The sequence below is a fragment of the Cupressus sempervirens genome, chromosome 2 (assembly GCF_028749045.1).
Source record: "Cupressus sempervirens isolate cs-2001-9-10 chromosome 2, ASM2874904v1, whole genome shotgun sequence".
Lineage (NCBI taxonomy): Eukaryota > Viridiplantae > Streptophyta > Pinopsida > Cupressales > Cupressaceae > Cupressus > Cupressus sempervirens.
The window spans coordinates 409,546,573-409,560,495 of record NC_143119.1 but is presented as its reverse complement, the minus strand read 5'-3'; the positions used below and the strand labels follow the sequence as shown (position 1 = coordinate 409,560,495).

The following is a 13,923-nucleotide window of genomic DNA, read 5'->3' as shown; positions in this document are numbered from 1 at the left end:
TCCTGTTGTATGCGTATACCCCATCTTCCACAATGAATGTCATTTTTAATTTGTCCTCCTCAGCAATGGATATTTGATTGTACCCCGAGAATCCGTCCATGAATGGATAAATTTCATGTCCCGCTACTTCCTCCAAAATGCTATCTGCAAATGGTATTGGAAACGGGTCTTTAATTGTTACGACGTTCAGACATTGGAAGTCCACACATATTCTTATTTGTGTCGTGTCCTTTTTCAGGGATATCACGATCGGTGATACCCAATCACTTGTTTGCACTTTAAAAATGATTCTTGCCTCCAGCATCCTATCGATTTCTTCCATGACCTGTGCTGCATAGTTCATATTCATTTAGTACGGCCGCTTCCGTACGGGTACTGCACCTTCAATCAATGGTATCCGATGAACACATAGCTCTAGTGGCACTCCTTTTAAGTCTTTATATGTCCAAGCAAAAACATCCCTGTACTCCATGAATATTCGGAATGTTGCCGCCTTATACACTGGGTTCCAATCATCTCCTACAAGAATGTTCTTCGGATTTTCCTCATCACCCAAGTTCATTGTTTTCACCGTAGGCTCTTCATACTTCATCGGTTTATCTTCACTAAACGTATGGGCTGGTGTTTCATCCATCTGCGCTTCTCCCTCCTTCAGTTCACTATACTCCTTTGGGAACTCATTGCCTGCTTTTTCTTCCTTGACACTCAACATGTTGCAGCTTAGAAAGACCTCGTAATCTTCCATTTGCCAGTGTAGCAGTCTGTTCACCGAATCGAGGTCGTCATCAGTTGACCCTCCTTCTAATCTCAACACCCCTTCTTCATATGGTTCCATCCTCTTTTTACCTTCGTCATCACTCTCGCCTTCTCCTTCTGAGTCCGACGAGCCTTCTCCTTTTGAGTCCGACGACGCTGCTTCTTCCCCTGTCATTTGTGTATGCAAATCAATTATGAATATTTTGCCTCTTTCTCCATGGATAGGGTGTTCCATTTCCAATCATGTTTTACTCTTGCTTGCACCACCCATCCCTGTCCAAGGATGGCGTCATACCCTCTTCTCTTTAGTGGGATGACCACAAAATCTAGTAAAAATGATTGTGTCCCAATTTTTACCGGCTGTGCCATCAAAGTTCCCAACGGCTTTATCCGATGGTGATCTGCTGTGAGTAACTGGAAAGTAGGTGGCCATAGCATGGGTTGTCCTAGCTTTTTCCAAATATCCTCCGATAGCACGTTCACACCCGATCCTCTGTCTACAGATGTATCTGTCAACATAGTACCCAAAATGCCCATCTCCACTTCTGCCGAGTGTCTTCCTATTGTAAGTGCCAGTAGCATCGGGTCTGTTGCCATTGTTCCCTTATTATGCCTTACTTCCTCCATCACTCTCGGGGATGGTGTCATATTCATAATACCTTTACACAACTGCAGCATTGTGAGAAGGTCATTTAGTTTAATAGGCACTTCTGTTTGCATTATCTGCCTCATCATGTTCTGTTTCACTAAGTTCCTTTTCGAAGTTTCGGTAGTGTCTTTGACTTGTGATTTCTCTGCTTTCATCTACTTTTCTATCTCTGTTCGTGCTTTCTGTAACCTCTCCTTCTCTTCTTCTGCATCCGGATATTTCACTTTCCTTGCCTGCTCTTTTGTAATTGCCAGTACTTTCTCATCACACGTTTCAATGCTTAATAGATTTACCCTTTGTTTTGGACATTTTGCATCTTCATGGTTCCCTGGACCACACTATCTGCATACTAGTTGTGGCGTCTCCTTCGTAGGACAGTCCCTAGCGAAGTGGCCCCAAAGATTGCATGCCCGACACTGTATCATCGACCGTTCACTTGCATCGTACTGTGTTTGACTTTGGCCTCTGTTGTTATTATTGTTGTTTCCACCCCTTCCGCATCTATTATTGTTGCGATACCCACCCAAAGTTGCATCATTGATTGTGTTATTGCTATTGGACGCTTCTTGCGTTAGTAACACCTGCTAGTGTCCTTTTGATTTCATGTTAAACGGGCACTTTTTTAGGGAATGTCCTGCCACTTGGCAGATGTCACAAAACTATTTCTTCGAGTATGGCCATCCTCTTTACAATCTGTACACCATAGTTCTCCCTTCACTGTGTTCGGATTCTTTTTCAAATTCTTAAATTCTTTCATCATTCGAAGCATATCTTTCTGTAGCACTCGCATGTTTTTGTTTGATTCCTCGTCACTACTGCTACTTTCAGATGATGAATCGTCTGAATCCGAGGATTTATGCTTTTTCTTCTTACTTGTCTTTTGTTCACTTTCTAAATCCATTGCATGAGTATATGCGTCGGTGTACGACGCCGGTAGTACAATCTTCATCTTCTTTTTTAGAGTCAGCCGTAGCCCTTCCACAAACCATCTTTTTTCAAACTGTCTGCCGGTTGACTTTCCATCTTCCCGACCAGCTCTTTCAGTCGTCTAGCATAGGCCCGTACTATTTCATTCTTTCGTTGTTTAGTACTATATATCTCTGCTACTATTTCATTATCGTCTCGAAGCAATCTGAACTTTGCTATAAATTCTTTTTTAACATTCGCCCATGTAGTGAATTTTTGAGGGTCGGTGTCGGAAAACCAATCTAGTGCCATACCTCGCAGGGTCGCTGGGAACTGTCTGACCCAATCGTCCTCATCCGTCATGCCATTTGCCGTCCATATGGTTTCACACATTTTACAATGTCGGATAGGATCTGCTATACCATCACCGTTAAATTTGGGTAATTTTTCTTTAGGACTTGCCATTGCTACTTTCCTTTGATTCTGAGGTACTTGCTGAGCACCCGCGTTGTTCTGAGTACCCGTGCTGTTTAAAGCACCCACGCTGTTTTGCACACCCGCACTGCTCTGGAAAGCAGTCTTGTTTCCGACAACCGCGTTGCCTAGTGAAAGGTCTTCTTCAAGTGAGGTTGTTCTATTCTCTGCCTATATTTGTTTGTCTGGTGTATCGAGAACAAAGAGTTCACTCCACGCTCATGCTCCCTCGGCACTTCGAGCCGTGCGGATTGCTCCCCTTCCGTTCAGACACTCTCCCCTCGGTGTATACAGGTTAAGAAACTCCTCTTTCATTTCTTTCACCAAGTTTAATCGTTGTCAAGTCTCCTCCAGCAATTCTTCGACACTTAGCCTAATAGGTGAGTGCACTCCCTTCGTATGTGCCTCTTCACCCCTTCAGTGCCCCTTGGCAATCTGCTGAAGCCTCTGTCTGCGCTCTGCCTGTTGTGTTAAAATTAAAACTTCTTGTGATATACGTATTTCATCTTTGTCTTTTACCTTTTTCCTATCTTTGTTAAGCAAATTCGGCATTAATCTTCATCACATTCCTTCGTTCCAAGTTCGTCTGGCAATGGCGCCAAATGTTTACTATATAGGGTAAGAACCTTAGCACATGTAGTATATCATGATTCAACGCAGAACATATATTTTATTCATACATGCACTTAATGATTACAATCCAAATACAATGACTACAATGATGATTCCAAAGTCCATCTCGAACGTGTACATATACCTTTCCGAAGGGGTGACTCAAGCGTCACGCGCCCGTTCGGGTACCACTCTACCCATCGGTTACACTATACATTTTACCGACAACAATGTTTCTTAGTTGGCATGAACAATTTTTAATTTATAGGGCAGCTTCAGGAATATTATTAAAAAAGTGTTTCTAAACAGATATTAAAATAAAAAAGTATCTTTATATACTAAAAATAAAATAATATAAAAATTATATTTATATTATATTTCGAGGTAAATTTAATCTAAGATATTGGTGCGTGCATGTTTTACCTAGATGTTGGTGCGGATGCACGGAGGTGATTGGATGTGTGGGGTCGTGAAGCATCCACATGAATCCATTGAGCATCTGCGATTTTTAGGCGCCAAGTCACTTAAGTGACACAATATAACAAGTGTTTTTTTGGTTTTTTTCAATTTGAATATAACTTGAGTAATTTACTAATTAGATATTACTGTTATTTCAATTTGAATAGGCTGATTGCTATGGAATGGTTTATTTTTGCATATTTCTTGCATTTCATTGCATACATAAATTATAGTATATATATGTATTTAAAATGTGAATATATATATATATATATATGGACGCACCCAAACGCATTCAAAATCCCCCCAAAAAAAATCTGCACATTAGCACCCCGCACCCGCATCAGCATCAGAAGCATCATCAGTATCTTAGAATTTAATCACATGCCTATTTTGAAAACGATGTAAGAGAGGGATCCTAGCCTAATTTGGGAAATTTCATTATGACATTTCAACCTGGAGCATTTGAATTAGTTATCCAACTATTATCATAATTATCATCCTTAAACAAACTTAACCATATGAGCAATATAAATTGAAACCACAACAAGATACTCATACATAATAACACCAGATATGTTAACTAGGGAAACCCTTGATCGGAGGGAAAACCCTAGTGGGGATGGTACCCACAAGATGATGTACTAATATAAATATTCCTTGTTAGAGGATGGACCCTGTTAGGAGTCTATGAGTACATTCATATGAGTTCCTGTTAGGAGACTTTGAATCCTCGTTAGAAGGCTCCAATCTTGTTAAGAGTTGTGCCAACCCTGTTAGGAGTTGTGGAAGATAGGTGGATCCATTGCCCAAACAACTTCAAGAGCAAGACCAATGAACCCACTGTCCAAATGATCTCTGTATTATTCCTTGTAGAATAATAGAATTGTATTGTATTGTTCCTTCCCGTCCTGTCAACCAGATTTCTACTCCTTTTGATCTTTTAACCATATCACAAATCTCACATCCAATAATCCCTTGGATCGCTTACATGCATTTAGTAAGCACTCTGCTCCTTTTCGCACTTCACACTTCATGCAACAATGGATACTTCTTACAATCAAGGAAAACATCTTTCCTTTATACCATATCTCCAAAATAATTCCTTGAGTTGGCCTTGAGGCTTTCCTAATTAATTATAATAAGATAATTAATTAATTACAATTACAATAGCACTATCGGCTCATAGTCTATACAAAACTTCACATGTGCGATATTAGGGCTTTCGCACTTGTTGACGTCATCAGCCGATTGTCCTCTGCCGTTGCCTGACTGCATATCTTCTCATTGCATCTCAGATGTAAGATAGAAAGCAAACATCAGTAACTGCTTTCCCAATACTCTGTCTCTAAACTGCTCTCTATAAATCAAGTACAACTTTCGTACGTTTTCGACTTAGACTTTGCGTACTCAACCACGCCATTAGGATACAATGTAGAATGTCCATGATTGTGCATCACTGGATAATCAAACTATTGTCCATACCATTAAGATCTTTGTCTGCTACTCAACCACTCTTTACATAAACCATGCTATGTTGACATCAATGACAAACATAGTCATGAATGCAATATGCCAATACTCTCCAATGCTTAGGATACTCCCCCAAAGTAGTATTATCAGCATTCATGCTAACAATCTCCCCCTTTGGCATTGATGGCAGCATAGATGAAAAACATCTAAGTTTCATTAGTACCAAGTAATACTTCGTTGTTGCTACTGCTCTCATCTTCTCAAATCCTCTTCGTCAAGCAAGTCTGAAATCCTCTGGATTTTAAGACCGATATCAACTGTTCACATGCTAAATAAATCTCAACACAATAGGTGCATACTTCTTCTTAGACATCGATTGTTTACTTCACACTAAACAACATCAGGTGCATATTCTTGCTTCCTTTCATGAATCTTTCTAAATCCCTCTAAAGAGATATCTCTCCCCCATTGCTTAGGAGTTCTTCTCCCCCATAACTTAGGAGATGTTTTTCATGCATAGTCTCCCCCATTAGCATCAATGTCGAAGTTCTCAATCTCAATGTTACAACATACCAATTGTTAAATACCAATTGCTAATATGCTGCACCAAGTCTTCAACCAGCTCGAGTGTCCAAAGACACTATTCAGTAGCAAATACTAAGTCCTAAGTGACTCAGATCATCACAGATACTCCCCCATATGGAAAGCATCAACATTCAGTCTAGGCTAACAATAGTGCTTTGTACCTTTGAACCGATGTACTTACTGCATCACTTACTCAGAAGTAGGTAGGGGCATAACCCCAAGCATACCTCTCAAGTACTCAAATGTATCTTTAGGCAAAGGTAAATATTTTTAGTACTCACATACTCCAGTCTGATCTTCTGTTCTTCTTCTTTCTCTCTCAACACATGATATGTAATAGATATATGCTTAGTCTTAAAATGCAATACAAGATTCTTAGACATACTCATTGTACTTGTGTTATTACAGTAAATGATAACAGGTTCTTCAAACTTAATTCTGATATCCAACGTCTACTTCATCCACATAACTTGATTACCATTATTTGCTGCTGCAACATATTCTGTCTTAGCAGTACTCTGCGAAATACAATCTTGCTTCTTGCTTAACCATGAAACCAATCTTCCTCCAAGAAAGAATGCTCGACCACTGGTGCTCTTTCTGTCACCCATACTGCTTGCCCAATCCGCATCAATATATGCACATAGCGTGAAATCACTTGATCTCTCATACCAAATTCCATAGTCAGATGTCCCTTTCAAATATCTGAATATTCTCTTTACTGCTGCATAATGATAATCCTTAGGATCAGCTTGAAATCTAGCTACAATCCCAACTACATTTGTTATATTTGGTTTGGTGTGAGCGAGATACTGCAAAACCTCCAATCATGGATTTGTACTTCTTTTGCTCTACTATAGGTGTGTCATCTTTACTGGATAATTTGTGACCAGTTATCGTAGGTGTACGAAAATGTTTACAACTTTCCAAACCAAACCTTTTCAACAAATCATTCAAGTACTTAGCTTGTGAAATGAAAATACCATCACTATTCTACATATTTTGTAATTTTAAGAAAAACTTCATTTCTCCTATCATGCTCATTGCAAACTCATTATTCATTTCTTTAGCGAACTTATCACTTGCTTCATCATTACATCCAAAAATGATGTCATCAACAAATATTACAATAATTAACAAACCATTCTCAACTTCTTTCATATACAAGTTACTATCTGTCGTAGCTTTAGCAAACCCAAGCTTTGCCAAATAACTGTCCAACCTTGCATGCCAGTTTCTAGGTGCTTGCTTCAGACCATATAGAGCTTTCTTTAGTTTGCATACCATGTCTTTGTCTTCTGATAAAGGAAAACCTTTAGGCTGCTCAATATATACCTGTTCTTCAAGTTCTCCATTCAGGAAGACTGAATGAACATCCATTTGATAAACCTTGAACTTCTCATTCACTGAATCAGCTAGGAACATCCTTACTGCTTCCATTCTGGCTACAGGTGCATATGTCTCCTCATAGTTCATGCCTTCTTGCTATGAATATCCCTTGCATACAAGTCTAGCCTTGTTTCTCACAACTTCACCTTGCTCATTCATCTTGTTTTTGAATACCCATTTGGTTCCTATCACATTCTTGTCTTTAGGTCGAGGAACTAACTCCCATGTATCATTTTGCACAATCTGATTTATTTCTTCCTTCATTGCTTGAATTCAATGATTATCTTTACATGCTTAATCTACGCTCTTAAGGTCAACTTGAGATATCATACATATCTCCTCATTTACTTTGTTTTTTGTCGTCACACCTTTGTCTTTGCTTCCAATTATCTGTTCAGGGGGGTGATTCTTTGTTAGATTCCTGTTAGAGGTAAGAGTTGACGTCTCAACTCTTATCTTTTCTCTAGGTTTAGATCTTTGCTCGTCTTTGCTCAACAATCAACACATCATTTTGCAAATCATTGTTACTCTCAAAGAAATCTTCAGCATTCTGTTTGACAATTCCAGAATTATCTTCTTCTTCATCTGAATTATAATCTACCATCTTTTCCTTAGTTTCGAAGTTTTCATCAATCCTTACATTTGTGCATTTAACTATTGTCTTAGTTCTATAGTTAAAACATCCATATGCCTTGCTTTTCAATGAATAACCAAGAAACATACCTTTATCACTTCTTGGTTCAAACTTACCACTATCATCATCTCTCTTAATGTAACATCTGTTCCCAAATATTTTGAAATACTTAACTGATGGTGAATGACCAATAGTTCATAAGGTGTCTTCTTCATAGCTTTTCTGATCTGTACTCTGTTCATAGTGTATACTGCTATATTGACTGCTTTTCTCCAAAATGTTTTAGACATATCATTCTCAAACAACATCGCTCTTGCTGTTTCTGCTATAGACTTATTTCTTCTTTAAGCAATTTCATTTTGCTTAGGTGTACTAGGTGAAGATAGCTGCCTTTTGATTCCATTCTATTCACAAAATATGTTAAATTCTCCAGAGATGAATTCTCCTCCTCTATCAGACCTCAAACACTTTATCTTAACCCCAGATTTATTCTCAATTCTATACTTCAATTTCTTAAACTTCTCAAAAGCTTCAGATTTCTTGTTAAGAAATGCTACCCACATCATTCTAGTGAAATCATCAACAAAAATCATAAAATACTTTTCACCATAGAATCCTCTAGTACTAGAGGGACCACTTAGATTTGTGTGAACGATCTCCAGCTTCTCTGTAGTAGTGAACTTCTTGCTAGGAAATGATGCTTTCTTCTGCTTGGCCAAAATGCATTCTTTACACATAACATTAGTAGGTTTTGTAATCTTAGGCAAGTCTCTGACTGCAAAAGTGCTTCCAACCTTCACAATACTATCAAAGCTTATGTGATAGAATCTTCTATGCCACAACCAAGTGTTATCCATGCTAACTACCAAACATGTCATTTTAGTAGGATTCAACTAAAATCCATTACCTTTGGATCTAGTGCTAGTTCCAATTAGCTTACCATCTTTGTCTTTAATAATGTAGGTCTTCTTAGTGAATCACAACTGATAACCCTTGTCCAACAACTATCCAAAACTCAATAAATATGCTTCAATCCATCAACAAAATAAACATTGTAAGTGTTAGTTTTACCATCAAGAGTAATGGATCCATTTCCTATTATATGACAAGCTGCATTGTTACCAACTCTAACGATACCTCCATCATGATTCTTGAACTTCGCAAACTTATTCATATCACCAGTCATGTGATGTGAACAACCACTGTCAATTATCCAATCATAATTCTTTTCCACTTGGGAAATTAGAGCTTTTTCTTCTCTAATTTTTCTATCAAGATCACCTTCCTTGATAGCTACAAATCCCAATTCATCATCACTTTCACTTTGACCTTTCTCATCAGATTCTTCATCTTCATTTGCATATAAACAATTTCCGTCTCTATCTTTTCTAGGCTTAAACTTTCCCTTATACTTTTTCTCTCTTTTAGGACATTTAGATGCATAATGACCAAAGTCATCGTAAGTCCAACATTCAAAGATTTTCTTACCATCTTTTTCTCTTCTCACAAGAAGGGCTATTTCTTTCTCAATCTTCTTGTCTTCATCAGATCTACTGGTACCAACAAAATCTCCACGTGTGCTTGCACTCCTTGTCAGATTAGGTCGAATGCTCAGGGCACTGAAAGCTGTTTCCACTCTAGCCAAATCTCTAGACTATCTCAGATCTACTTCTGTAGATTCTAATCTTCCAAGCAACGTTTCGTTTGTGAAATCCTTATTGTAGAGCATTACTAGTTGAATCATCTGAGCTACTTGTTTAAATGTTGGTGTCAAACTTTTCAACATCTTCCATATTACTTCATCTTCTTCCTTGGTTCCACCATGAGTTCGAATTCCTACAACAATTTCTGATATTCGACCAATATAACTTGTTACAGATTCATCTTCCATCATTTTAGCTTCTTGAAATACACATCCAGTTCTGTAATCTCATTCTATTTGCATGTTTATCACCTTCAAAAGTAGATTCTAATGCTTTCCAAATTTCATAAGATGTTTCAAGTGACTTTGTCTGACTGTATTCATTCTCTGGAAGAGCTGATAGTAGAGCTTCTCTTGCTCTCATGTTACACATGAATAGATCTCTCTCATCTTCACTGCATCCTTCTAACTTTTCTTCTTCAATGATTGCCTTCTTAGTCTTTGTCAAAATCCAATATCCCAGACCTATGCACAACAAATGAGTTTTCATCTTCACCTTCTAACTGTCATAATTGGCCCCATCAAATTTAGGACTATCCTTTCTGAAAAGATTCGCCATCGATCTCCCAAAGCTGTTAAGCTTATCCTTCAAGGACTTGATGCTTTGATACCAATTGTTAAAGTATATAGTCCATTGATATAACTGGGGGGGGGGAATCAGTTATCCAACTATTATTACAATTATCATCCTCAAACAAACTTAACTATATGAGCATTATAAATTGAAACCACAACAACATACTCATACACAATAACACCAGATATGTTAACTAGGGAAATCCTTGATCGGAGAGAAAACCCTGATGGGGATGGTACCCACAAGATGATGTACTAATATAAATATTCCTTGTTAGAGGATGGACTTTGTTAGGAGTCTATGGATACATTCAATACATATGAGTCCCTGTTAGGAGACTTGGAATCCCTGTTAAGAGATTCCAACCCTGTTAAGAGTTGTCCCAATCCTGTTAGGAGTTGTGGAAGATAGCTGGACCCATTACCCAAACAACTTCAAGGGCAAGATCAATGAACTTACTATCCAAATGATCTCTGTATTATTCTTTGCAGAATAATAGAATTGTACTGTACAATTCCTTCCTCTTTCTTTGTCCTGACCACCAGACTTTTGCTCCTTCTGATCTTGTAACCAGATCACAAATCTCGGATCCAATAATCCCTTGGATCGCTTACACGCATTTAGTAAGCACTTTGCTCCTTTTCGCACTTTGTAGTTCATACAATAATGGATATTTTTTACAATCACGGAAAACATCTTTCCTTTATACCATATCTTCAAAGTAATTCCTTGAGTTGGCCTTGAGGCTTTCCCAATTAATTATAATAAGATAATTAATTAATTACAATTACAATAGCACTATCGGTTCACAGTCTATACAAAACTTCAAATGTGTGATACTAGGGCTTGCGCACTTGCTGACATCATCAGCTGATTGTCCTCTGCCACTGCTTGACTACGCATGTTCTCATTGCATCTCAGATGTATGATAGCGAACAAACATTAGGAACTGCTTTCCCAATACTCTGTCTCTGAACTACTTTCTGTAAATCAGGTACAACTTTCGTCTATCTTTGACTTAGACTCTGTGCACTCGACCACGTCATTAGGACATAGTGTAGAACATGTCCATGACTACGCATTACTGGACAATCAAACCATTGTCTATACAATTAAGATCTCTGTCTGCTACTCAGCCAGTCTTTACATAAACCATGCTATGTTGATATCAATGACAAATACAGTCATGAATGCAACATGTCAATACTCTTCAATGCTCAGGATACTCCCCCAAAGTAGTATCATTAGCATGCTAACAGCATTTGAGTTCAAATTCACAACCATGGGTCTTGGATGACAAAAACCCTCATTTGCATCTAGGGCATTATTACACAAGCTGCATTTAACCTGAGTTTTGGTCAGTTCCTTTCAAGTTTTCTAGATTTGGGGTGAATGGCTTGCAATATTGGAGAAATATTTCTGGATTGCCATTGTTGGTGAATTTCAGAGTTTATTTCTATATTGTATTGCTGATTTATGGGTTGCAGCAACCCATTATCTAGCAGCTAGCTACAGAAATTACAGGGTGCATGCAGCTCTTGGAGGAGATTTAATGCTATCGACAATGCTGATCTTGGGACCAATCTACATATTTTATTCATCTTTTCGATGTGCTAGCATTGAGGGCAAATTACAGGGTGCATGCAGCTCTTGGACGAGATTTAGTACTATTGATGACACTGATCTTGGGACCACTACATATTTTATTCATCTTTTTGATGTGCTAGCATTGAGGGAGCATATTTAACATCATTTACTGCTGTTGCATCACAATTTCCAACTTTTAGTTGGAGTATCATTTGGGGGCACATCCAACATTGTTCATTGCCGAATTTTCCATATGCAGCTTCTGATCTGCATTTCCAAAGTTGTCACAGCTGTACCCCTGCAACCGTCTTGTGTATCAGCAAGTGTTCCATCTCAACCAATCATGCAAGTTTGTTTATCATCTGAATTTGCCATCCGTACAGCAGTATAGTACATAAGTTAGAAATTAATTATTGACATCTCTTGTACTTGCTGGCGAATTCTAATTTTTTGGAAATTGATGATTGACATTGCTTGTACATGCTAGAGAAAATGCTCAAATTAGCTGATACTGCTACAGAGGAGAAAGAATCAAAGATGGAAATGCATTATTTAACTCTTATTGGATGTATTCTGTCATATGTGTCTTGTCACAATGTCTATATCTAAGGAGGTGTAACCAATATAAAACATGTGGGAAAACTGGATGCCATAGATCATTAATTGTAATTTGTGTAATAGGAAATGTTGGCACTGTTGCAATAGTGAATGCAGACGCATTAGTATTGTTGCTTTGGTTAAGGATAGATTCAAATCATAATGTTTGCTTCAAATTACTCATTTTTCATAAACTCGGTGATATGAAAATGTTATGGCTAAACTAACAGACAAAGAATGCACATTTATTTGGAAAATGATTATAATATGCTTGCACAAAGCTACGTACCGTCCAGAATCTTGTCATTTAAATTTGTATTCCATTTGACACAAACATGGTCAAACTTGCAATTTGAAATTTAAATAGATGGTAGCTTAAGGTGCTTTCTCGTTAAGATGTTTTAGGAACTTCAAGTGTTGCATGTGATTTGAACTAACCATTTGTGATTACAGGGCGACTTTCTACTTATTATTTTGAAAGATCTACTTGAGAGGAGATCTGCAACCAAATTTAACACGCTGAAACTTGTACTGATGTGAGCATTTTCTTAGTTGTTGATGGTAGATGGCTCTTTGAAGACAGAGTTTTGTGCTTCTATTTTTTGCCTCTACATATGGATACGGATTCTTTTTCTATAACAGATTTCTTAATATGTTTTATACCAGGTCAGCAACAGTGGATGCAACATTGTTCTCAAATTATTTTGGGGGATGCCCAGTTATAACTGCGAAAGGCCGCACACATCCAGTGACTACATTTTTCCTTGAAGATGTTTATGATAGTCTTGAGTATCATCTGGCTTCAGATTCCCCGGCAAGCCTAGCTGATGCTCTGATGCCAAAGGTGGTACTTTCCATGACCTGAGTGCTAACCATATTATAAATTAAGGCGTGAATGTTGTTTTCCCAGTTAAGTTTTTAAATGTGGGTAGTGTGATTGTTATACTTGCTTCACAGTGTAGTTTGCAGGATGTTTTTGCAGATGGTATCTATGAGTATTTTATTATTTAGAATAAGACTGTGACATTACAAGTTTGGGATAACAATCAATTACTAGTTTTATAGTAGTTAGTGCCAAAAGTTGTTTGTTTTTGACGAAGTCTATAAAAAAATTGAAGTTAGATTGAATTTTTACATCCCTGATTCCTGTTGCATTCTGTTCTTCCTCTCTACCCACTTTCAAATTGTCCCATCCTTTCATTCTGGCTTAATATCTTTGTGCATTTTGTTCATATATGTTTTATTATTATATCAAACTATATCCTTATCTGCAGTATTACAAGCTAAGGTTGTCATTGCACCAAAAGATCGACTTGTCAATGCCCGATACAATCACTAGACTTATAGAACATAGGAGGTGGTTAAAGCCATGATGTGAATCTCGAAGGGGAATGTTGGCATCTAGTCCAATCTAGGCATCACACTTAGGTATAATCTTCAAGGTTCAATTCTTGATTCCACAGTTTCTTGGTAGTTTTACAAGTGCGCTAATCATGTAGGTTTATACTTGAAGGATTGAGGCA

The 13,923-nt window shown here is 37.8% G+C and overlaps 1 protein-coding gene across 5 annotated transcripts in view; it reads left to right on the top strand.

Annotated features, from left to right (window-relative positions):
- The window catches only part of LOC149572842 (DExH-box ATP-dependent RNA helicase DExH7, chloroplastic-like), a 356,903-nt gene that overhangs the window by 145,249 nt on the left and 197,731 nt on the right, over positions 1-13,923 (top strand). For all 5 annotated transcript variants that reach the window (XR_016359987.1, XM_089813915.1, XM_089813917.1 and 2 more), the window contains exons 17-18: positions 12,854-12,936; positions 13,067-13,244. Coding sequence is in view for 4 of the 5 variants with exons in the window: in XM_089813915.1 (XP_089670041.1) it covers positions 12,854-12,936; positions 13,067-13,244 (261 nt within the window). In the remaining variant the exon portion in view is untranslated. The remainder of the gene's footprint in view (positions 1-12,853; positions 12,937-13,066; positions 13,245-13,923) is intronic.